Source organism: Rhipicephalus sanguineus, unplaced genomic scaffold (assembly GCF_013339695.2).
Source record: "Rhipicephalus sanguineus isolate Rsan-2018 unplaced genomic scaffold, BIME_Rsan_1.4 Seq6755, whole genome shotgun sequence".
NCBI classification, from domain to species: domain Eukaryota; kingdom Metazoa; phylum Arthropoda; class Arachnida; order Ixodida; family Ixodidae; genus Rhipicephalus; species Rhipicephalus sanguineus.
In genome coordinates, this window is record NW_023615745.1 from 24,207 (window position 1) to 47,869 (window position 23,663).

The 23,663-nt window shown below is 45.6% G+C and overlaps 1 protein-coding gene across 1 annotated transcript; it reads right to left on the bottom strand.

Annotated features, from left to right (window-relative positions):
* Positions 1-14,888: 14,888 nt before the first annotated feature.
* On the bottom strand, positions 14,889-23,356 carry LOC119378076 (uncharacterized). The gene is made up of 3 exons (XM_037647321.2): positions 23,151-23,356; positions 19,981-20,154; positions 14,889-15,078 (listed from the first exon to the last, which is right to left on the bottom strand). Exons 1-3 carry the CDS (start codon positions 23,338-23,340, stop codon positions 14,969-14,971), a joined length of 474 nt encoding a protein of 157 aa, XP_037503249.2. The 5' UTR covers positions 23,341-23,356; the 3' UTR covers positions 14,889-14,968.
* Between the last annotated feature and the right edge of the window lie 307 nt (positions 23,357-23,663).

Sequence of the window (23,663 nt, forward strand, 5' to 3'; positions counted from 1 at the left end):
AAGCACAAGAAAAGAATGACAAGCACAAGCGCTGACTTACAACAGAGCTTTAATCAGAAAAAGATACATAAATATAAAAACTTACGACAAAGCATGCGCGAAAAACAAATGCAGACCCATTTTTGCATACAATGTAACCAAGCTACTTCACCGTTATTAGAACTTTTACTAGACAGACAATTTATGGTTCATCAAACAATGAAAATATGGAGTGGCAGGACCAATATTTGCCCCAGTTTTTCTCACACAGATACAGCAACAAGGAGAGCATGCACTCGCTTAACAAGTCTAATTGAACTGAAGCTCACATACACCAACGATAATTTACATATACGTGGTGTGCTACTTCGAATGAATTAAGTTTGTAGTTGTATGTGTGTACTTACTGTTACTACCAGTTCAGAACGTGTTTCAGACAAATGAATTGCCTTACAGTGAGCCTCGTGTACAAACCTAATGAACGAGCGAATGGGAATTTTTTCGAGGGCCTCGTTTCTTTGTTAGACACAACCAAATTAATCGAACAGACAATTAAGCCAGGGAAAGCATAGCGGACATTAATTGTCGTCTTTAAAGGGGCACTGAAGAGCAAAACTATTTTTCTTATATTAGTAAATTACTCTTTCACGATACCAAAACCACCACGCTTGCTGCGAGAAGATGCTTAGTAAGCACGAAAATACGCAAAAACAAAATGTGGGTGGCGACGCCACTTTGAAGTTTCCACACCATTCGCCGTGACGTTACATGTTTTGACGGCGCCTACTAGGGACTACGTAGTTCCTAATCGGTAAAAATGAAGTACATTGTCCTCTGAGGGGGCCGGAGACTTGACATACCAAGTTTCGGGTAATTTTATTGAGCAAATGGCGCCAAAATAAGATAAATACACTTTGAAATCAGTGACGTCACGCGGGAAGATTTCGGCGCGAAATTTAAAAATGAAACTTTGACGTTGGTTTACTCCTCTAGTAATAAACCTATGGTGGCGAAATTAACGACATTAGAGTTCTCAGAGCCAAATTTATCGATCTAAACCGATTCATTGTTTCTCTTTAGTGTCCCTTCAATTGTAGTGTAGTAATAATGGCGTACGTTGAAATTGATTACAGTGGACGAAAACTCACCCTTTCCGTCGGTGGGATCTGAATCCACAACCTTCTAGTTACACGTCTGGCGCTTCCCCGTTTGCTTTGTAGGGTACTTATGTATTTGTTATCCCTAGGAGTCTCAGCCAGCACCGCACGTAGCCCAGGTGGCGAGTTTGGAACATTCATTTTTGACAGAGGGCATCACGTGGCACTTGATCTTAGCACCACGTAATAATAATAATATCTGGGGTTTAACGTCCCAAAACCACGATATCGTTATGAGAGACGCCGTACTGGAGGGCTCCGGAAATTTGGACCACCTGGGATTCTTTAACGTGCACCTAAATCTAAGTACACGGGCCTCAAACATTTTCGCCTCCATCGAAAATGCAGCCGCCGCGGCCGCGATTCGATCCCCCGATCCTCGGATCAGCAGTCGAGCGCCATAACCACTAGACCACCGCGGCGGGGTCTTAGCACCACATACAGCTGACCAATAAACCCTCGCATGCTAACTTGATGCTTTAAGTCTACCGGGGCGACGCCCTCGCTGAATCTACGAAAGAAGGGGATCTTTTCGATCGTTTTGGTTGTGTATAAAAAAGGAACGAGGCCCTCCAAAAATCCCCTTTTTTTCTTTCATTCACCGCGAAGTCCTTGCCCCGGCTGACTTATGCCTCAAGTTCGCATGCGACGTTTTATCGGTCAGCTGCCGCCTCATGGAAAGATCGCGTGCCACGTGACAAACTCTGGCAAAGAAGAGTGTTCCACACTCACCGCCTTGAGTACGAGTGGCACTGGCTAACACTCCAAGGGACTACACATACATAAATGCACAGCAAAGCGTACGGCGAAGCGCTTTCCGTCGTAGCTCAATCGGCTGAGCATCGGGCGTTTAGATACCATCAACGCAAAGGGTGATTTTCCGTTCACTTTATTCCATTTCAATTTAGGCCATTATTACTACACTACAGCTAAAGCCAACAATTAAAGTCCGCTATGCTTTCCCTTGGCTAATCGATTGATTTGGTTGTGTCTGTACACACCCAAGAGCTACGATCTGCGACAGACAGACTAAAATATTTAATATAGAACAACTACGTACATTATTTGCAAAAACGAGCGCGGCACCGTAGACGGCGACGCAGCTACAAACACATAGCCTCTGAGCAGCATGGCGTATGCATGACCGCGCCGTGTGTGTACATGTGTCTCTCTATCCGCACACCCGTCTACTTTTATAACGTTGATTTGCACGTTAGTTAACTATAACCATGCTTATAACAATAATTGATGGGGTTTAACATCCAAAAAACCACGATTATGAGCGACGCCGTAGTGGAGGGCTCCAGAAATTTTGACCACCCGGGGTTCTTTATACGGGCACCTAAATCTAAGAACACGGGCCTCAAGCACTTGCGAGCCCTCAAGCAAAGCGACCGCCGCGGCCGTGATTCGATCTCCGCGACCTGCGGGTCAGCAGTCGAGCACCTTAACAACTATATATTTAGACCACCGTGGCGGGTAACTATGCTTAGTGAACGATAACGTTTGTTGCATTTCCACCACAGAAAGGGTACGGGGCGACCAGTAATGTTTAAAAGCAGACTCAATTTTATAGTGACAAGGCATGTGCACGTCATTTCATGCAAGGATGCCGCATTGCATACAGTCAAGGAAGAAGGGCGAAAGAACACAAGGCCTGCATAACACAAGCATAGCATCGCGCAATGCAACGCGTATTCTTCAGGCTGTTTTTAGCTCTAATCGACGCACACGGCAACGGCTCCGCGGAAGCGTATAACGAACACCATAGAAGGCAGAGACACTAGTACAAGGCATACTTTCGTATCAAACACTTCCTCTTGCACACCATCTCTATTATGGCAGCTCGCCGCTCGGGCAATCTTACCTACACAAAGTCGTCATGCACAGTCACGCGATTTGGCAACGTTCTTGAACTCACCGAAGAGCGATATTCGCTGTGGCGACAGTCTCGTCAAAAGGCGCGCGCTTGTGATCTTGTTCAAAGCTTCGCGCTCATTGGGGCTACGACAACACATGGCCGTCAACGATTCCATGTCAAACAACGATGCGTCCGTCCCGACACGCGGTGTAAGTACGTGTCCATTCCACGACTTCCAGCGACGATACCGGCACGTAATATTAATCAACGTGGTAAAAATACATGCGCGCAGCAAACTTATTTCGGCATTACACACTGCGCTGCAAGAACTTCTTTTACAACGACCCTCAAATGCGTCAACTGCCTGAACGGCTTAAACGCAGTTAAGCGTCGGTAGAGTGTACTAGAACTGTCCAGTGGCGTGAACGCGCCTCGCCGCCTTATGCCTTCCGCGTCGACCGTAGCGGCGGCGCTGCAGTCGCTCGGTACTGAAGGCACGCGGCGCCGCGCGCTAGAACGGGCCGCTAGAACTGCTGGACGCGTCGGCGGCACCCGGCAAATCGGCACTGATCATTGCACTGATGTGGCTTTCGTTGCCTGTCTATCATTATTAAGCGTAGGAAACGTCGTCTTAAGCCTTGATGGACGACACTTCAAAGCTTTTAATGGATGCTTGCTTCATATATGCCTTTGAGAGATACTGCAAATCAGTTCTTGTAGCCGAAGTGACTGCTGGAAAGTACGCAAAATATAAAAATGAAAACAGGCTGACACCGACCGTGAATATTCACGATCTCAGTGTAATTAAGCCGAACTCATTGCTTGGCTATTTAGAACAATACTCTCAATTAACTAGACGCCGAACGACGGCCAGAAGAAGGAGACAGAGGAAACAAAAAGGGCGTGTCTTATTCTGATTTCTTCTGCCTTAATGCTTTTTTTGGTGGTGATTCGGCGTCTAGTTTATTCAGAGTAACTGAGCTGCTCTAACGGAATTTAACTGTGCTCAGAAAGCTGTGTGCTGATATTGTGCCGAAAGCACACCGAACATTAACCGCGCGTTGGCGAAGCTGCGTATACGGCGCGTATCTTTACAAATGCGCTGTAAATATGACTTCGACGTTACGAGGGCTCAAAGGTATTGGAACTCGAAGTTAACTCGACCGGTACAAATAACGGTCGTCTTCAGGTTCCTTGCACGGATATTTTGTTAATTGCTAGGCTCCGGGTGGGGAGGGGATACCTTACTGTCCGTATTTGTGCGTGTAAACGTATACCCACGTATATATATATATATATATATATATATATATATATATATATAGAAACAATCTCGCTTTACAGATAAAGCAATGAAATTATAATACAAAACGTTGTCAAAAAGAAGTTTTTCTAATGGCATCGATAGAAGATCAGGAAAAGTGCAATATAAGCTGTCCATTGAAAATGAGAACTGGCTGTAATGAATTTAGGCAGAATAACCGACGGGCTACATTTCCATCTGCGCATTTTATTATGCTTGAGATAAGCCCTGATGCATGAAGTTTGTGCCTCGAAGGCGAACACGCGCCTTCAGCTCGGCTTCCTGGCTCGCCTTCCTGGTATTTTAAGCCCTCAGAGGTCGCATAACCGATGCATCGTAACCGCGGAAGCATGCTGTTTATACAAGATAGCCTTTCGGCATTAAAGAAGCAGCGCAACACTGGCAGAACTCAGCCGTCACTAACATAAATGTTGCGATTGAGTCATTTGTACTCAGATTACTCATGAAACAGTCGAGCGCATTGGAGCTCATACAGAGATCAATGCTCTGGATATGTATCGTATAGAGACTGCCGCCAGAAGAATTGTAAGCTTTTTTTCGTCGCTCGTTCGTTAGTTCTTCGTAGTTAGTGTTCGTATAGTGTAGCGCGGCTCGAAGTGCTGCTTGCAAACCGCACAGCAATCAGTGAGCAGCTAGATGCATGTGCGCAAAATCCCATTGTCGCCTTCATTGGGGGTCGGCAGGCTCCAAGAACAGAAAATATCTCGGCGCAATTTTGGCATGCCAGCATATTCACTCATGCACCATGGCGCGTAGCAGGCGTTGAGACACCGATTGAAGCTCAGTAATGCATTAAACGCGCTCAAAACGCGCATTTACACGCTTTCGTAGGCTGCGACGAGCGCGCGCCAAATGCAGACGCTGTCCACAGCTTCAGTACAAAGTGACTACAGCGCCGCCGCTACTGTCGCCCGTCGGAGCATCACCCGAGATGCGGCGCGGCCGCTTCGTTCGTTCCACTGCCCCCTTCTAGTACACTGTAGCGTCGGTGCGCCTGCGCGCCCTCTGGTCTGAACTGATTGGCTCTCGCTCAGCGAGCGATTTGAAACTGAGTTGCAGCTGCGCGCCCTCTTCCGTTCGTTTGCCGCACCGGTTCTCGCTTTTCTCCCCTTCCTTATCGTGTTCGCTCGCGCGCCTTCCTTCACGATTCAAGGCGAAACCCCATATGCGCAAAAATTCACGCGACAGCGACGAGCGATGCTATGAGCGACGAAACGAGCCGTTCGCGCGACGTGTTGCGCGGTCGATTTCGCGCGATCGCTCGGTTTTTCAGATTCGGAATCCGTCGCATGTCCGTCGCTCGTCGCCCGGAAGTGCTGTGCTCAAGCAGCCAATAGCAAAACACCGGAATAAGATGCATCAGTGACGTATTGCTGATTGCCACCACTTTCTTATCGACGCACATCAACAACAACGTTCATCAACATGACCAACGGCGACGAGCGCAATGTTGACGTTGTTGAACGCGAACGCTGGGACCCGCGCCGTCTGTGACGCGGCTTGGCAGCACGTAGCAACAGTGATGGGATCGAAAAAAATGCTGCAAGACAATGATAAACATTTTATGTACCATTATGCAACAAAACATCGTATTTTACATTGCATACCGCTGAGAACGGGCCACTTTTGGTACGAGTGAACGCCCTCATGCCAGCAACAGTGGAGATCGCGCGCCGAGGGCGTCGCGTGAATGGGGTTTGCCCATCCAAGCGACCGCTTGCGCGAAGACGATCTACGTCGCGTCGCTCGTCGCTGTCGCGTGCATTTTCGCGTATATGGGGTTTCGCCTTCACGGCAGTGCCTGAACGAAGAAGCAACTTAGTGGGGAGGCCGCTTCTGAGCGATTCTTTTATTGTATTTCCAGTGCTTGCTGTTTAAACATACCGTTCGTGGACCATTCGTGTACAGGATATGTAACGAACGGTCCGTTTTTACTACTATCTGTAACAGCTGTTGCCCTCACGGCCGTGTCTGTGTGTATGATCACAAGCATGTGGAAAACTTGAGCCTTTGACAGCAAGTGTCCGCAGTGCCGAGTGATATCTCTTTGAAATTTGCACCGAGCCAGTGTCACCATCGATGCGTCGCCCTTAGGGCGATTCAGTTGCAAGTTCTTTCTTATTGATGTTCCCCGTTAATTTAAATTAATATATTCTAAGCGGGAGATGTAAGCAAGTGCGTACACACATTATCAATTTGCAATCGCTTACTGAAACACGATTTAATATTACATTGCACGTCGTCGTAATGAAAACAGAAAAATGCATATTTGTTGAAGAACATCTTAATTAACATATTACCTTCTGCAAATGTCGTGAAAATGAACAAACATAATGAGCTAGCGAAAGGGCCACAGCTAATTCGCAAAATATTTTTAACAAAATTGGTTTCTGGGCACAGTGCTTCGTATATGAAAAGAATGGCGAAATACTGTATATTGAATAGTAACAAAAATGAAAGCACTGCAGTGGGCCCTGCTATTTGTGTCTTGAAAAAGAGCTGTTGTACTCTGTTCACTGTTTGCCCATCGTCCCGCTTCAAAGCTGCGATTTCCAGTGTTCGACGAAATACATTGCCTTTTGCATTGTAGCAACGAAGGCGGAAAGAACCACACAGTCCTTGCAGTACATCCAGTCGGTGAGCCATAGAGTGCGACATACTTACTGGAAACATCTTTAGTTCTAATGTGAGCATGCGAGTTACGAGGGGAAATATATATGTGCCATGTGCGCAATAATGTGGTAATGAGATATACAAAAACGCATTCCTGCTCAATTTCACATTGTGGTTCAATTAATTAATGAGCCCCCTTAGTTCTTTTTTAACATACCTTACAGCTAGGGCCCAATGGGGCAATAAGGAGTGCATGCTTAGATTTTATATAAACAAAAAGGTAGCAAAATTGCATAAAGTACACACGCCTGATAAAAGTTCAATGAAAAACCTTATTTTCAGCAAGAAATTAAATAACTCCACTTTAGCTTCTGTCTTTAGACAGTCTATAGACTGGCATTTGACAATAGGAAATAACACCAATTTATCAATCTTTGTATATAGACAATCTATACACTGGGATTAGACAAAACACAAACTTCATCAACTTAACTTTTGTCTATAGATTGTATGTAGACTAACAATAGAAAAAAAAGAACCATACGCTTTTTAAAACTTTTGTTTATAGACAATCTATAGAACGCAATTAGACAAAAGATGACACGCATTTTTAAACTTTTGTCTATAGATTGTCAAAAGATTTTCTTTAGGCAAAATACTAAATCTACATAAAGGCGAACTCGACTACAAGAAGTCTACAGACACTCTATAGACTGTGTAAATCCATTTTTGTAAGGGTTGTTCGCAATGAGACGAACCGCAATTACGCATGATCATGCCTCTCACCTGCCTCACGAAGGTATGATTCGTGATTTGCGAAAAATATTGCCAACGTCGGCGACTTCAATATATTACGTTTTTCAGCACGCCCTCGTTTTCCCTACTTGTGGGGGTAACTTTGCGTTACTACGATGCAACCGGACATCCGCGTAATGTTATTCGCCCCAAGTGAAAATAGGTGGGTCCCTTGGACTGGGAATGCCAGCCCCGACTAAGTTTTACCGGGAATAGTAGCGGCGTCATGGCTGCTTCGGTAATGGCGCTCGATGATGTTTTCGCAGTGTTCGTGCCGATGAGGGGGATCTCAGAAACCTCTATCATAAAACATATCAAAAGCAATAATCCAGTTTGCCTATATCATCTGCGTATACATGTTGTGGATGGGGTTCTGTCGCACAGTGTGCCAAAGATATGGGAATTTGTCCTGCGTCGTCTATCTCTTCCATTGGAAAGGCCAAACTTGCTGGCATTGTAACACATATTCATACTTGTAACAGTGACATCTGACAGTGACAGTGACATACTTGTAACAGTAACAGTTCCCCTATATTAACTCGTGTCCGAGTACCAACGTTACGCGGTTGTATTTGAGAGAGTGTTTCTTTGTTTCAGAATATGCTGAGTTCATCAGTGTATATGCAGCACCCTCGAGAGTTCTTAATGGCGACCTGAGGGTGGTTGAACAAGAATGCCCCGCCTGTGCAGGTCGTCACCGCAACTGTGGGCTCTTCCGTCGTTCCAGGGTTGTGTGATCTATCGGTGGGCGATGCCAATTAGCTGCTTCTTGAACATAGGACGCTGACAGCGTACGCGTTTCGATGCGTGTCAGTGTAGCGAGCGTCAGGGGCTTGCTAGAACCTTCGTTTGATGGCGTGGTACGCACTGTTTACCACAGGGCTTAAACACAATGCTCTGATGAGCCCCGGCGCGCGAAGAGGCTATATTTTGTGTGCGTGCGTTATGAATGGTTGCAGCAGTTCGCCGGTGCAGCCGAGAACCAGAGACTGAATGACTCTATACCGGATGGAGTTATCATCTTGGCCTCATTGTGACCCTCACCGCCAGCGGCCACGCGCCCGGAGTCCTTTGTTTCAATTGCCGGGAACTGTACGTCGCCGTCACGGACCGTGAAGTGCGTATCTCCATGGGCGTTACAGACTACCTCCGCATCTCACCTCTCCCGCACAACCCGCATCTCACGTAGCACGACAATAGAAGACAGGCTACAGCTGACGGTACCTTATTATAGACAATATGGTCGGATACAACTTCAGCAGTACGGAGAGGCCTCGCCCAGACGACCGAAGCGCGGCAGCCGATCGCCTCCGCGACTAAACAGGCCCGCTGATGCACTCAGCAATGTTCTCCGAAGGCGGGGCCACTCGCCCCCGCGCTTATGACGTCAGCTGCAGTGTGCGCCCATTGGTGAAGGCTTGTGTACATGCGCCTTTGAGGATGATATGCCGCGGACTTCTAAAGTTGTATCGGAGTATAGTTCCGCATGTATCATCCACCTCGCCTATAAATAGTTAAAGAATAACATACGATCTCAGATGCCTACAAAGGGACGCACACTAGCAGAACGTTAATCCACCGCCTCAACGCGACGCTTCATGGCTGAATGTGTACGCCCTACCACGTTCGCGGCATCTTGGCACACATTCTACGGGAATGCCTGTGGCATGCAAACTGCCAAATGCAACAGCAAGCGAGCGCGAGGCGAACACCACTATAAAATGGCAACCACCATCACGAAGGGAGGAAGCGCAAGTTTATTCTTTGGACCGGGAAGGCCAGCGACAACTTGTCGATAATGCCTTAAAGGCTCACAAAGCCGTTCCTGCTCGGGGTAAGAAGCCCTCCCAGTTAACGGTTTCTTCGGGCATCACTCGGCAGGCGGTTTCAACAAATCAAGGTTTATTCTTTTCACTCCTTTTGAAAGTCCGATTTGTCCTTGGCTAGTGTTCTTGGCTAGTGAAGCGGCCTGAAATTTTTTGTAGGGCTGCCGCTGAGAGAGGGAGAAAGAGCGAACACGGAAGGCTCGCCTGCAGACAAGTGTTCGACACCACTGTTACGGCGACAAATGCTAGTTTTCACTCAGTGAATTCGGTTATCTCGTGTTTACCTGCTGGTGAAACAGTTTTTGCTAGATTGACAAGCACATATTTCCTGCAAGGAATACTGTATACGTGCGGCGAATTATATTACGCCCTTTTTGTAATGAAGTACTAGAACTCATTCTTACGATTTTAGGGGTTAACTGTGATCCCCCATCTATAGGGAGGCCCGTCGTGCAGAATAAAAAAGGCACCTTGCTCAACTCTGGAATCACCACTCAAAGTTTGCAAACAAGTGGGTGGATTTCCATGACAACTGACTCACTTTCGCGTGTCGGGCCGTGGGTGTTCATCGTGTGGAGATGGGCACGCGAGCATTGGCCTGACTTCTGTTGGTATCAGCGTAATTTCCATTCGTCTAGTTGCCTGTTTTCGCAGGCAATTTCAAAGATTTCCTCGAAAGAACTAAAATAGACGCGCAACATTCTATTATCACTTCGCCTTGGTTGGTCGTCTCTTTACCATATCGAATGTTGCCTGCAGAACCCGTCCACGTCTTTTCCTATTCTAGGAAGGCCTACTTAATGTCTTTCTGGCTTTTTGTACTCAGCACTCAAGTAGGACACTCAGTAAGCTCTTAAGCAAGCGCTACCTTTATAACTTTAGGCCGACTGAAAGGCACGTATGATCAATAACGGCGGTATCAACTCGTGATGAAAAGAAAGCTGTGTTGTTTCGAGTACATAAAAAGTTATGTGCATGCGAGATGGAAGTTTGGCGCTCATTATTATTTTTTTGTAGCCATGGAGTGGACTGTAGTTTCATGCTCTTAATGGACGAAGCATTTTCTACCCATGACGTTTCTGAAGACTGCGTTTTTGCGCTACGTATGCATTTCAGCCTCCGTTCCGAGCAATTAATCGACTTCTTTAAGCAAAAAAAGAACACCTAAACATTTTCTCGAGAGGCTAACTGTTGCGCCTGATTCGCTATAATTGATTCTAATACAAAATGTTTCGAGCAATGAAAGCCGACGTTGCGCAAGGAATTCCCGCTACCCGTAATATGAACGAGAAAAGAAAAGGGGTGCACTTCATAAGAATGGCGACTATTTGCTCCTCGCGCTAGACCCAAATAGTTATGCGCGGTATATTTGAGTGATTTGCAAACAAATCGTTTTATGCATTATATTTATCTCTGTACAGAACTTTCTTTGCAAAGCTTTGCAGTCGCGGAGTACGTCGTTATTGACGGCTGCAAAGGCCACACTGGGTCACTCATTCAGCATGGTGGTTATATGATCCAAAAAATGCAATGTTTGGAAACAAGTTACAGTCTGTTACAGTCCTGAATTGTTTACAGCCTCCCCAGTCGAAAAATACACCAGCCCGTGTCGCCCGTATACACTAGAGCGTGAATTCAGACACGGGTTTGGTGTTTTTGGTGTGTCCGGTCTTTAGTGTGCCCGGTTTAGTGTTTTTAGTGTGCCCGGTTTAGTGTTTTTAGTCTGCCCGGTTTAGTGTTTTTAGTGTGCACGGTTTAGTGTTTTTAGTCTGCACAGTTTAGTGTTTTTAGTGTGCCCGTACTGGTGTTTTTAGTGTGTCCAGTGTGGAGGTTTTTAATCAGCACGATGGTACCACAGTGATAGATACTACCGTTGTGTGTAACCAATTTCAGCATTCATGCAAGCTGCTCAGAAGGAGCAGTGCAAACTGCCACAGTAACGTGTAACATAACAATATGAAAAAAACTCCTCACTTTATTTAAATAATTGCAGCATTACTTTGCGGTGGGCCTCTTCCGACGCAGCTCACATGTCTTTTGGGAAAGCCACATCCGAATGTTCTTTGCACTTTTGCTTGTCTCCTCCACAGAGAGCCCCCGAGCCTCCGCATAGTGCCTGAAAAAGGCTGTGAATTCATTGACGTGAGTCAAATGTCTCAGTTGATGAACTGCACTTTTATCATTGCTGCAGCATTATTTGAATTTTAAGCTGCATAGTACATATGTGTACACAAGAACCGGGAACCCCTAGTGGCTTCCCTATCTTGTACGGAAAGGTATTACAAAAACATACAGCAACACATACTGATTTATAAGTATTATGAAAACTCAATTAACCCCTTGACCATTTTATTTATTGCTGAATTAAAATCTTCAGCTGAATTTATTTCAGAAAAAATCACCGAAATTTTTTTTGAGAGATAATTAAGGTCACCAAAAATAATTTGTGTTGTTTCACACGCTTCACTTGGGAGTAACAGCAAGCAAACTCCTGAAAAAAAAAATGTGTGACACAAGCAGTCACCCTTTGAGAGATCAGAAACCAGACAGTAATCAGCTTTGCAGGCGTGGAAGCGATAACCGCCCAAAGGACAAAACCGAAACCAGCCGCACCATGCGCCCTTGCTGGGTTGCGCAAGCGAAAGCTGGCGCATCGCTGTGGAAAAAAAAAAATTGAAAAAAAAAAGCAACGGAGAGACATCGATGCATAAAAAAATCCACGTATTCCAGAAGTGTAGCAGCACATGCCAAGCAAGAAAAATGGTCGAAAAAATACTGTATTTACTTGAATCTAGGCCGCCCTGATTGCAGGCTGACCCCCGAAATTCGGAAGGCCAAAAAAAAGTTACCTCAAAACCAGCACTTTAATTGCGTAAGCGCGCACTGCGTAGGCTCATTAGGCCTAGCCTGCGGTTCTGCATGTTGTCGCGAAAGTTTGTCCAAGACAGCATGAAGATTGGTTGTCGACACTATCGCACTCAAGCACTGACCCAAGAGCAACGCACGTGATACGAAGTTTGGGTTCGCGGCCGGAAGATCAATGGCGCCAAAAGCCTGCCGAGCTTGTGTAAGTCTGCGCAGTAGCAGCAAAGGCGAAGGCTTGCGTAATAAAGCCGCTAAAGCTTTTAAAATGAGGTAACGCCGACGCTTTTCCCGACAGGAAACTCAAAGTGCACTTGAAGACGCGATCGTCTGATCTATGCGGAGCGCGCGCGGCCTGCAAGCGGCCGGAGCAACGTTGGCGCTGGTGCAAAGGTTGCTCCGACGCACTGGCTACTGCCCTCCTTCCTCACTCAGCGAGCCAGCGCTGCTGCGGTCTTTTCTTTTTTAAATTTTTTTTCCTCCATCCAGTTAATGTAGGAGGGCATTGAATTGCAACCGTGCAAATACGCTACAGAACTGCTGATCACTCCCAAGTTCGGGGTGCATTTTATGCGCGGAATTGAAAAATACGATTTCTCGTGACCAAACTAGGGGTGTGCCTATTATGCGAGTAAATACGGTACATGTACATCTTTGACCATCAAAGGGTTAAAAGAATGAGTAATCCCTTTTTGAGCTGATATGTTCCTATAACAACAAGTGCACATATCTGTTGTTTGGGTTTACACGTAAGTTTGCCAGACAGCCCCAGACGCAAACTGGAACATGCAAAAACAGAAATACGGTGAACAGAAAAAATATTGCTTGCCTTTCAAGGCGTCAACTTTTCGCGGTGTCAGCGGCCTCTGTGGAGCTTTTTCACTTCCATCCGTCAGGTACCTGTTGGACAGTGTCCCAGAAAAACTTCTTAGCGCCAGCACTTCAGACGACCAAATTGCGGTGGCCGCCCGCTTGACGAAGTGTGAATCTTTGGGAACTGCCATCAGTGTCTCATACACCTCCTTGGTGACAGTGACATTGTTGGCTAGGTGTATCTGTAGAGAAAAAATTTTCAGTAATTACTACATCTACATCATCTCTGATCGTCCTTAGTTCAGGTGATCTTACCATGCCATTGCCCATGGAAGTGAAGGCTGGTGGTGCCTTCGCAGCAGGTGGCTGGGGCAGCTGAGTTTCTGCAGGTTCAGCCTCTACGCGCAGTTGGTGTGGAAAAAATTTAGTCGTACTTTAGCAGGGTGTTGCTACAAAATTTCCTTCTTTCTACTATCCATTAAGCAGATGTAAGCACAGTAAATTTAATATGATGACTCCAGCGACTGTAGTCGGAAAAAAAAATTTCCAGAAATTTTACCCCGCGTAATACGTGCACCCCGAACTTGGAGCCACATTTTATGGAGAAAAAAAAAGTGCACCTACCCTATTATGCGAGTACAGTCGGATCCCGCTACAACGAACGCCGCCTCAACTAACTTTTCACTTCAATGAAGGATTTTTCATTCCCCATCAGCTTGCCATAGAAGTCAATGCGTCAAAGTTCTCGCCACAACGAACCATTTTTCGGGCTTGTTTTCACTTCAACGAAACTTTCGCTCAGTGGAGCTTGACTTGAAAATTTGTCTTACGATAATTTAAGCATATCGTCAACTGCGAAACTTTTCGTACATTAACTGCGCTTTGTTTCCACGAAAATATGCGCCCATTGCTCGCTCATAGGAAAGCGCCATTGTTTGGTGGTGATGGCGATGCGGCTGGCCGCTTTGAGGCAAGGTCCAGGCTCGCTTTGCTATGCCGGAGCCACAAGAGCCAATCCGTATTCATTCTAGATCACGCGTTCGCAGCATCGCAGCACAACGAAAGCACTAAAGCATCTTTTAAAGTATCGAAACCTGTCATTTCTGCTTGTGACATGCGTGCGCTACGGCGGCCTGGGCACGGTAAACGTGCACACAAACGTGAGCATGGACGATTACATCGCAGTTGACGCGGAAGTTTTCACTCATCATGAGCTAACTGAATAGGCAATAATTGAAGCGGTTCGCCATAACACCGCGTCGTCTGACATGAAAGTGATGCACAACACGCATCGGCGCCACCTTCAATCAGTTAGCTCATCATGAGCTATAACGTCCGCGTCAACGGCGATGTATTCATTGAAGGTGATGGAATGAATGCATTTGACGTCATTCGCACTTTCACTGGCGCCCGCGTTTACGACCTCGCGATGCACTTCCTGACCGCGTGCGAGTGTTGAACCGTTGCGCTGATGTCCAAAGGAAGGCGGCAAACGAAGGTAAGTCTTTTTCCGAAAATAAACAATGTTTGTGGAGGGTGTAGTCAAATGTGGCAGTGTTCTGCGGCAGATTTCGCCACAACGAAATTTCCGCTTCAACGAAATTTTTCGCACGTCCCGTCAGTTTCGTTGTAGCGAGGTTCGACTGTGAATACAGTAATAATGCTTGTTCACATAGCGTTACGTCAAGAAAAAAATCATTCTGCTAACAAGAACCGACAAATTTTTCTGCTTCTGAAGCTACAATATACCTGCAAGTGGTGGATGTGGCCTTGAATCCTGGGGCGGCTGAGTTTCTGCAGGTGCTGCCTCTGCACGCAGTTGGCCAGGAAACGCTGCAGAATCCAGCCCTGCAAAAAAAATTTTGTCGTACTTTAGCAGGGTGTTGCTACAAAATTTCCTTCTTTCTGCTATCCATTAAGCAGATGTAAACACAATAAATTTAATATGAAGACTCAATTGTTTCAGGAATAATCTTTCAATGCCCAATAACAGCACAGCTTTCTTTTCCTTAAAGGGCCCCAAAACCACCTCCGATAATTTTTTCAGCACTTGAAGTAAACACATGCATCGTGTTCAGAATGTCGTCACTATCAACAATGCCAAACACGGCAGCGCTACGAGCCGTGGGCGCCCCACAAATTCCAAGAAATAGTCCCTTCTCCTCTCTGGCAGCAGTGTTCAACCCCTCAGGTGTTCGCCATGATGTCAACAAGTAGCCTGCACGTCATTCGCCAGCCTGTTTGCCTGCTCACAGATGCGTGCGCTCGCCACTCTCCCTCTTCGCCCAGGAGGAGAGACGAGCCGACGAACGAAAGAAAGAGCGAAAGGAGCAGGGGCTTCTTTTAACGCAATAGCGTTATAGACCTCGTTTCGCAGAAATTCCAGTGTCAGCGTCGTTGGCTGTGAGCGAAAAATCACCCGTGACTGAAAAATCGAGAAAGCTGCAAATAAAATGAATAATAAAAAACTTCGGTGTGAGTGAGAATCGAACTCGGGCCATCTGGGTGGGAAGCAGGAGTCCTACCACAAAGCCAAGGCGATTCTTGAAACTGTTCCGGAAAAATACACTATATAAATGTCCTGTAGTAGATAAAGTCTCAAATGAGCTCCTTGAGCGGCTAGTAGGCTCATGGCCGTTCAATGACGTTTCTTGCGCGGTGCCATGTGCCGAAAAAGCTTGGATAGTGCACCCTTTGCCGCTAAAAAAACACACACAAACTTATAAACAGCTCCAAAAACAGACAACTATGTCCATTTAGCAGAAAGCGTATCAAGCAATAATAATAACAGCAAACAATAATTAATGGGCTGCCATCGATTAAACATTGTCAAAAACAACCACTTTCTAAGCAGCTGTCGATTCGCCTCCGTACAAATGCGTGCTCCTAAATGGGAACCGTTGGTCCACCTTAGTTCAGGAAGTGCTCGTGATGAGACGCCACATAAGGGGTGCGGCTGCTTGCGTCGCACATTCATCCGAGCGCTTTCCCATGGAGATGCTGATAGAAGTGCTTTCCCCCTCCAATATCATGGGTCAGTCATATTTGTTCCTTCGTGCTCCTTTTTTTGTGGCTCGAAACAATGCCGCCTCCACCTCACAGCGCTCGTGTGGCACATTTTAAAGGCAGCGCATGCAACAGAGTTGCAGAGATGCGTCCCCATTGGTTTTGTATCATCAAACGCGTGTAACTCTGCTATTACGGCACTGTTTCGAAAATTTCTCACGGCTACGTGTTCGTTGTAGACTCGAGCGCAACATGCTCACCCCAACTAAATTTCAACCGCAGGGTGGTTTAGGGGCCCTTTAAACCATACATTTATTGCATGTGGTGGTAATGTGACATCTAAAACAGCAGCGAACTTATTATGCTAGTCTTAGGCAGCACTACTGAGCCGAAAGTTGACTATGCCTAGCAGTCCAGTTAGTAAACAGTTCTTATCATTTACTAGGCTGTATTCCACTTTGCATAAAATAAGCAGGAAAAATGGTTTGCCCGTCAATTTTTTTAAAATGTCCTGCCCAGCTGACTTGGGCAGGACAATCTGATAATTTGTCTTTTTTCCCTTTTGCTTTCTTTCAGCTCTTTTAGCAGTCAGCATCACAAGACATAAGACACTCTGGCAAAGCAACTGCCAACATTCCTTTGCCAGGCTAGATTCACTCGTAGATTTCACTAAGGAGAAAATCTGCTACTGCACGAGCTCCCCAAAAGAATTTTTATTATCGTTATTTTCGGGGTAAATTGAACTTCTCAGTGAAAAAAATTTCTTTCCATTATATTCTCTTGCCCTTAAAGGGTCCCTGCGACACTCCTTGAGCACGGTCAGAAATGCGGCCTATAGGCAGTCGAGGCTCCTGAGAACACGTGAGCCAAACATTATAGCAGAGTCCTTCAATGCTTTTCTGGTCACGAAACTCCTCCGTAACGCTATGGGGTGAGCTTGCTATGTCGCCGCCGTGGCCGCGCGGCGGCACTAGGAGCGCGCAGGGGGCATTGAGGAGAGCTTCGCTGTGTAGGGAGAGCTGGGGGCCCGAGGAATCCGGTGGCATCGGCGTTACGTTTTCCTCGTTGTTTCTTAATTTGTGTGACTGACAGGTGTGAGAAATGTGTGCGAGGACATGGATAGTGTACGTGAGCGACGATGCCGAAGACTTGCTGTGTACCGGGTTGTCGCTCCGGCTACAGAGGTACGAGCGGAAAGTTGTCGTTGCTTAGTTTGCCGATGGACGGCGATGAGAGGGGATAAATAGAAACGTGCAATACCGCGACAGGAAGCTGCCGGATTTACCTTCGATGTTGAACAGGTTAGAATGTGCGAGAAACATTTTGACGCCATCGACGTTATTCGAACGGACGACTTCATAGTGAATGGAGAAAATGTGTCTTTGCGACGGGAGAAGGCAAAGTTGCGGGGCCGGCGCTGTTTCTTTCGCAGCTTGCTAGTTTTTTATAATAACAGAGAGCCGAGCTAGTTGGTAAGTATTCATTCTAAAAAGACACGGCGTGCAAACACGGACACAAGGAAGAAGTAACGATACCAGGTGTTTGTGGTGTCGTGACTTCTTTCTTGCGTTCGTGTTTGCACGCCCTGTCTTTTTAGAATAGTTGTTTAGGTTCTTTCCAGCTTATTAAATGCTTTGCATTGTTTCCTTGTTTGCCGTTGTTAAAAAAATCGTTTTTTCTTTTCTTCATTTTTATTGACTGAATGTCAACTAAGCTATTTCTTTTTATTTTTATATTGTAATTCAGTTTTCCTTGTTTTTTGCATTAGCTTGCTCCCTCCATGTACCGGCCGTGCAGAGAGTTTCCCTACGCTAGGAAAATGTTGCTCATAGCTTTCTGTTTTCTGAGGTATTTTTGCAATAAATGTTTTTCTATCTTTCTCTTTCAATTGTAGCAATCTTGCTTTGTTTACTGTATATTAGTGGCTCGATAGTGGGATGTTCTCAAACATGTGCATTAAAATAAGCATTTATGGTGAAGTATAGACGCAAAGGGCGTTAGTGTTTCCTCAGCTTGACACGTTTTTGGGTATTTTGCCCCGTGTTACGTTTTCCACGGTCTGAATAATTCGAAAGCGCAACAGAGCTCTGCTTGTGACCACAAATGTGCTTATTTTCTCTAGATTAGCGAAACGCGGTTTCGTTTCACGTAATCACGTCTCCCTTGTGCAGTCTTCATTAAGAAAATCGTTGCATCACGCGGTGCAGACATAGTCCATCTAAGCAGTCAAAGTAACGCGCGTTTTGATTTGTGAAGGTACCACGAGCGCGAATATTGGAGATACCCGCGAGTGCCTTTTCGAGGCTGCACAATGTAAAGTGCGACACACTTTCGCTTGCGCAATGTCCACGTAACATGAAATTGTTAAAGTTACTCGTAGAAAATGAACAAAACGTGGCAAACTAGGAGTTAAGGCTAGGTGAGGCCCTAGAGATCAGCTGGTGTTCACCCGGCACACGGGCGCTATACCTTGCGAAAGCTTCGTCACTCCCGATTTCAAGTGTTGCCGAAGCTCTGTGAGGTAGGGTGCAGCGGAGAGAAGTTAGCTTTTATAAACTGTAAACACAGCAATGTAGAGCTTTTCCTTTTTGTAGTGCGGCTATGTTAAACTCCCGCGGCGTAGACGACCTGATTGTAAATAGCGCTATCGGCGCTGGCTCAACTCCGCTACGAAACTTCAGTTTGCGAGTTGGCGGGTTTGTAAGGCTTGTGCAGTGTGACAAGTCTAGGTAAATATCCCGCGCTCCACTGCCTGAGGTAAGGAACCTCGCTGGAACAACATATACAGCTAATATTGCCGCGTCGGCGCGACTGTATGCATCGCATCCTTGATACTAAAAAAAAAAAAAGACGCGAAAGTAAATTTTTTACACGCGTATGCGACTAACACATCGTATGTCAGGTGAAGTATGAATAGTAGTTGAAATAATGCTGTTTGATGCACCGTTAAACCATTGCCTCCAACCGGCACAGCATTCAGCCGAGCGCAGCGCGCGCGCACGAATGCCCCCGCGTTGACCGCGGCGGCCCTAGCGGCCGCCTCTGTCCCTGTATGAAACTGCGGGCGGAGTTTCGTGACCAGAAATGCATTTAAGGACTCTGATTATAGTGAAATACACGGCCTGGAATTTACAATGAATTGTCAAAGCCAGCTAGAAATTGCTTCTCTTTAAAAAAATGATGCCATAATTCAAAATAACCATGTCATTAACACAAAGTCTACGGCCACTGGTTGATTAGAGTATCATGAGCTGCACAGTTACTGCTGCACCACGAGACGCCGCGACTTGCCCGCCTGTGTGCTTGCGTTCACACAGAGTCACCCGCGAATTTGAAGAAACAAAAAGGGAAAGAAAGTGCTCGAGGTTGCACGCTGATGAATGAGCCTCCAGCCCTTTTGTGATGTACCCCTGCGTAGCTTTTAGTGCACTCACTAGTGCCAAAGGAAAGAGACAGCACTGAAAGCATACGGCAAATCTCTAACTCTGTTCGTACTCGACGGATTTAAAAATTTTTGCGGCAGTTGATTTGTAAGGCAATAAACTTCTTTAATGAGGTTATTCGATGACTACTTGGAAAAGTGCAGCAAGACGCTTCTAAAGGCTAAGAATAAAGCAAGCATTTCATCACACTGTATTTTACGAGACACCATGTTCGATCGCATCACGTTAGAAGCATTAGGATGAAATGCTTGTGTTATCACACAATGAAAGCACTTTGCACTGGGTACTTGATTTTCCATACCTGTAAATAACTGCTGTGAAACTGGCGGCCTGCCCTGAGGGACTTGCCCAGAATGAAGGGCATCTGTATGGTCACCATGCATTGGCGACCATGTGGCCTCTGACCTTGTCGCTGGTTGCGACTTTTCCTTTCCCTTGCCACAACTGCATGAGGCCGTTTGCTCAGCCCGCATACCTAGGAAAGCACAGCAATTGTATGACTATAAACAATCCATTGCAAAACTTCGTTTCTAGAGTTGACGTAAACGGTGAATAAACATTCTTTTTTTTTTTCCATGGTCAATCACTCGTACTTCTGTGTACACTGGGCTCCATTTTGTCGTTGCTACTCCTAGTTTGGCTCTACACACACGTTACTGGTTACACGTTCTTGGGGGTCTTATAAGACCACATTTTCTGTGTTAACATGTAATCATTTCCGTTATCTATTAGAATACTTTTTCTTTCCTTGTATATACACCATGCATTTAAATGAACTCTTGCATTATTCTTTCAGTATTTTGCATATTAAGCTTTCTTCCTTTGCCAAATTAGTCTTGCTCTGTTAAAGTTACAGGCATTTCATTTCCTCACATATTTAAATCTGTGACAGAGGCTTTTCCGTCACCCATGATCCGGCTGAGGTCTACCATCGAACCATCGGAAGTGTACCATCGAGTCAGAAGCTTCTAGTGGAAGTGTTTATTTCGTTTGTTCTTAGGCTAGAAGTTCTGCACTAGTGCTGAAGTATGGAGTACCAATTAGCTCGAACTTATACAATGTTCAAGTGGACGCCTATGAGTTAGCAACTTGCTAAGTGACAGCTGTAGAACAGTGTGCCTCTTGCAGTGTGCGATAATTAGGAACACCAACATTAAACACAATAATTTCATGCTATTGTGCCATGTTGGATGTTCGTGCAGTGCCACAGCAATGCTAAGCAAAATCCTAACGAGTTACAAAATCAGAGTCGAATACCATCAGTCATATTAATGCGGAAACAAATGCATCACCCAACAACGATACGAGTGCTACAAAAAACAGACAAGCATTCATTGCATGAGCAAGTTTAAACTGCACAGGACTTCTGAAAGGGTGCCACCAAAAACAGCACTAAATCTTGAAAATGTTTTTGTTAGTCTAGCTGCTAAACCTAGAATCAAATCTCAATTGCTTGGTCAGTCGCAGCTGGATTTTAGCAGAAATTTTCAGATGAAATCCTGGGTTCAATGGAAACCTTGTTATTTCCCACCAAATTTACAGATATTGACTAACAACTCACCGCTATGCACACACACCGCAGTTTGGCTGTTGAACTGCAATTTGCATTAATTTCAATTGGTTGTTTCAAACTTCTCACTCAAATTATAAAATCTTTTTTCTTAGATAATTTCGGTAGATTTACAAAACTGTAACCCACGTGCTTCTGACAGGTGCTGTAGGAGCTCTTCTTGTAGCTTCATATTGAAAGATCTCAGCTTGCGATTTTCTTCCTTCAGCAAAGCTAGCTCTTTACGGAGCTCAGATGGCTGTTCCTCGGTCATCTCTTGAAGTATTTTTCTACAAACCATTTGCTTGGCCACCTGTCTATTTTTTTTGGGTTTCTGGACCTGAAAAATGAGATAAGTGATGCTCCACTTTTTTTACCAATACCAATAAATTTTCATCTTACTGAATGTGTCATAAGACTTCCTATATCAATGAGTGATTAAAGAGTACCCACAAACTGTGAGGTAGACAAGCCATACACAACAATAGCAATAAACGGCGCAAGACTAGTTGCACTTGACATTCTTCCTCCCGCCTTTGACCAAGCATAATTCAGCTTATGGTGGTCTATTGAGAGCTTTCACATTCAGCAAGAGACTCCAATAGCTATCATTCCATTGCAGCTTACTGTCAAGAAAGCTCATAAGAGCACACAACTGAGTTCTATAAGTCCAATGAGCCTATTTTGTCATATTCACAGTTGTCTGCTGTTTTCTGGGAAAGAAGACACTTACTTTGAAACATTACATTTGACGCTGGGTAATGTGAACTAAAAAAACAAGTGACATGACACGGCACACACAGAAAATCAGAGTTCCCTAGTCATCACTGCCTCACTGCCGGCTGCATAATGTCCTGAACGATTCTCTTTCATCATAAGTGCAAGGAAAACGATCAAAACACGCACACTACGCCAATTGACATGCCGCACGAATTTTAACGCAACGCGGTCACTGAGACGCATGTGCTCTGCGATGGCGAACGAAAGACAGGAACTGACATCACTTTCAAGTTATTTATAGCACAGCATGCAGCCTGCAATTCACAATTGCTTCAAAAAGTCAGGTAGAAATTGCTCCTCTTCTCCCTACAAATACTGCCATAAACCCAAATGATGGCACCATAGACGCCAAGTATACAACTACTGGCTTCAGCGTCAGTTAGCATACTGTAATATGTTGTTCATTTTTGATGTGTCGTTTGTTCACGCTTTCCTAGGGAAATGAAACTTTACCAACTAGCTTGATTCCACCTATTACTAAAATTAATACACCTCGAGGTCGGAACACGAGGCTAACTGTGCTGGAAGAATCATACCAACTTCTAAATAATGCACAGCTGAAATGGCACAACTAAGTTACAAGCACGTGGTAATCGCAGAGAAGAGACACCCAACACATGAATCGCTATTCTACCATGGCCATGTGCGCAGTAGCATTACAATCAGGCCAAAAATTTGAACAGATTCAACCACCTGTAAAGCACCAATACCTTGTCACCACCATGGTCGATTGGGGCTGCGCTAGCACCTTTGTTCGTATGCCGACTCCTGGCTTCCTTCAGGTAGTCATCCATTTCCTCCTTGCAAGCTAAATATACATTAAAAAAAGCGAACTGTAACACGCTGCATTGACTTTGTGACGGCAACGAGTACGGCAACGATTTAGAGAACTCAAATATCCGCTGTCAGTAGCGTAGCGAGAAATTTTTTTCGGGGGGGGGGGGGGGGGGGTTCAACCATACTGTTTGCATGTTCGTGCTTGCCCTTCGATGCGTGGCTGTATATATCACATGCAAAACTAAAAGTTTCGGGAGAGGTTTGAACCCCCCCCCCCCTGGCTACGCCCCTGTCCGCTGTTATTTTTTACGCACGGTGCATGCAGTGCGAGCAATGCATGGCAGAGGAACTTGTGTATCTCTCACCTGTCATGTGCAGGATCTCGGCGTCGTAGTACGCGCCCGCTGTACGGCTGTCCCCCTCCCAGTAAACGCTGTATAAGCGTCCAACCTCAAAATCACTACAACTCTCCGGCATAAAGTCTTTGACGTGGTTAGAGGTCGTCACCTTCTTCACCTTATCGAACTCGTATCGCACATACACAAAATACACCATGACTGCGCGTTGGTGACTGTCGGCTGATGCGTCGGCAGGTGACTGTCGGCTGATGCGTCGGCACAAATAAGAAAGAGTTCTCGCAGCAAAAAAAAAAACCACAGAGAGGGATAGCGACGGCAACTGCACAAAGAACACGCCTTGGAACACGCACCACCTCCTCGAGGAACACCATAGGAACACGACGAATGTTTTGTTTACTTCCAGGCATAAACAAACGGCGAACTTTCTAATAGCGGCGCTAGTATCTAGTTATAAAATGAAACAATAATTAAAGAAGACATATTTGCAAAAATCAACATGAAATGTAATATTATTATTTT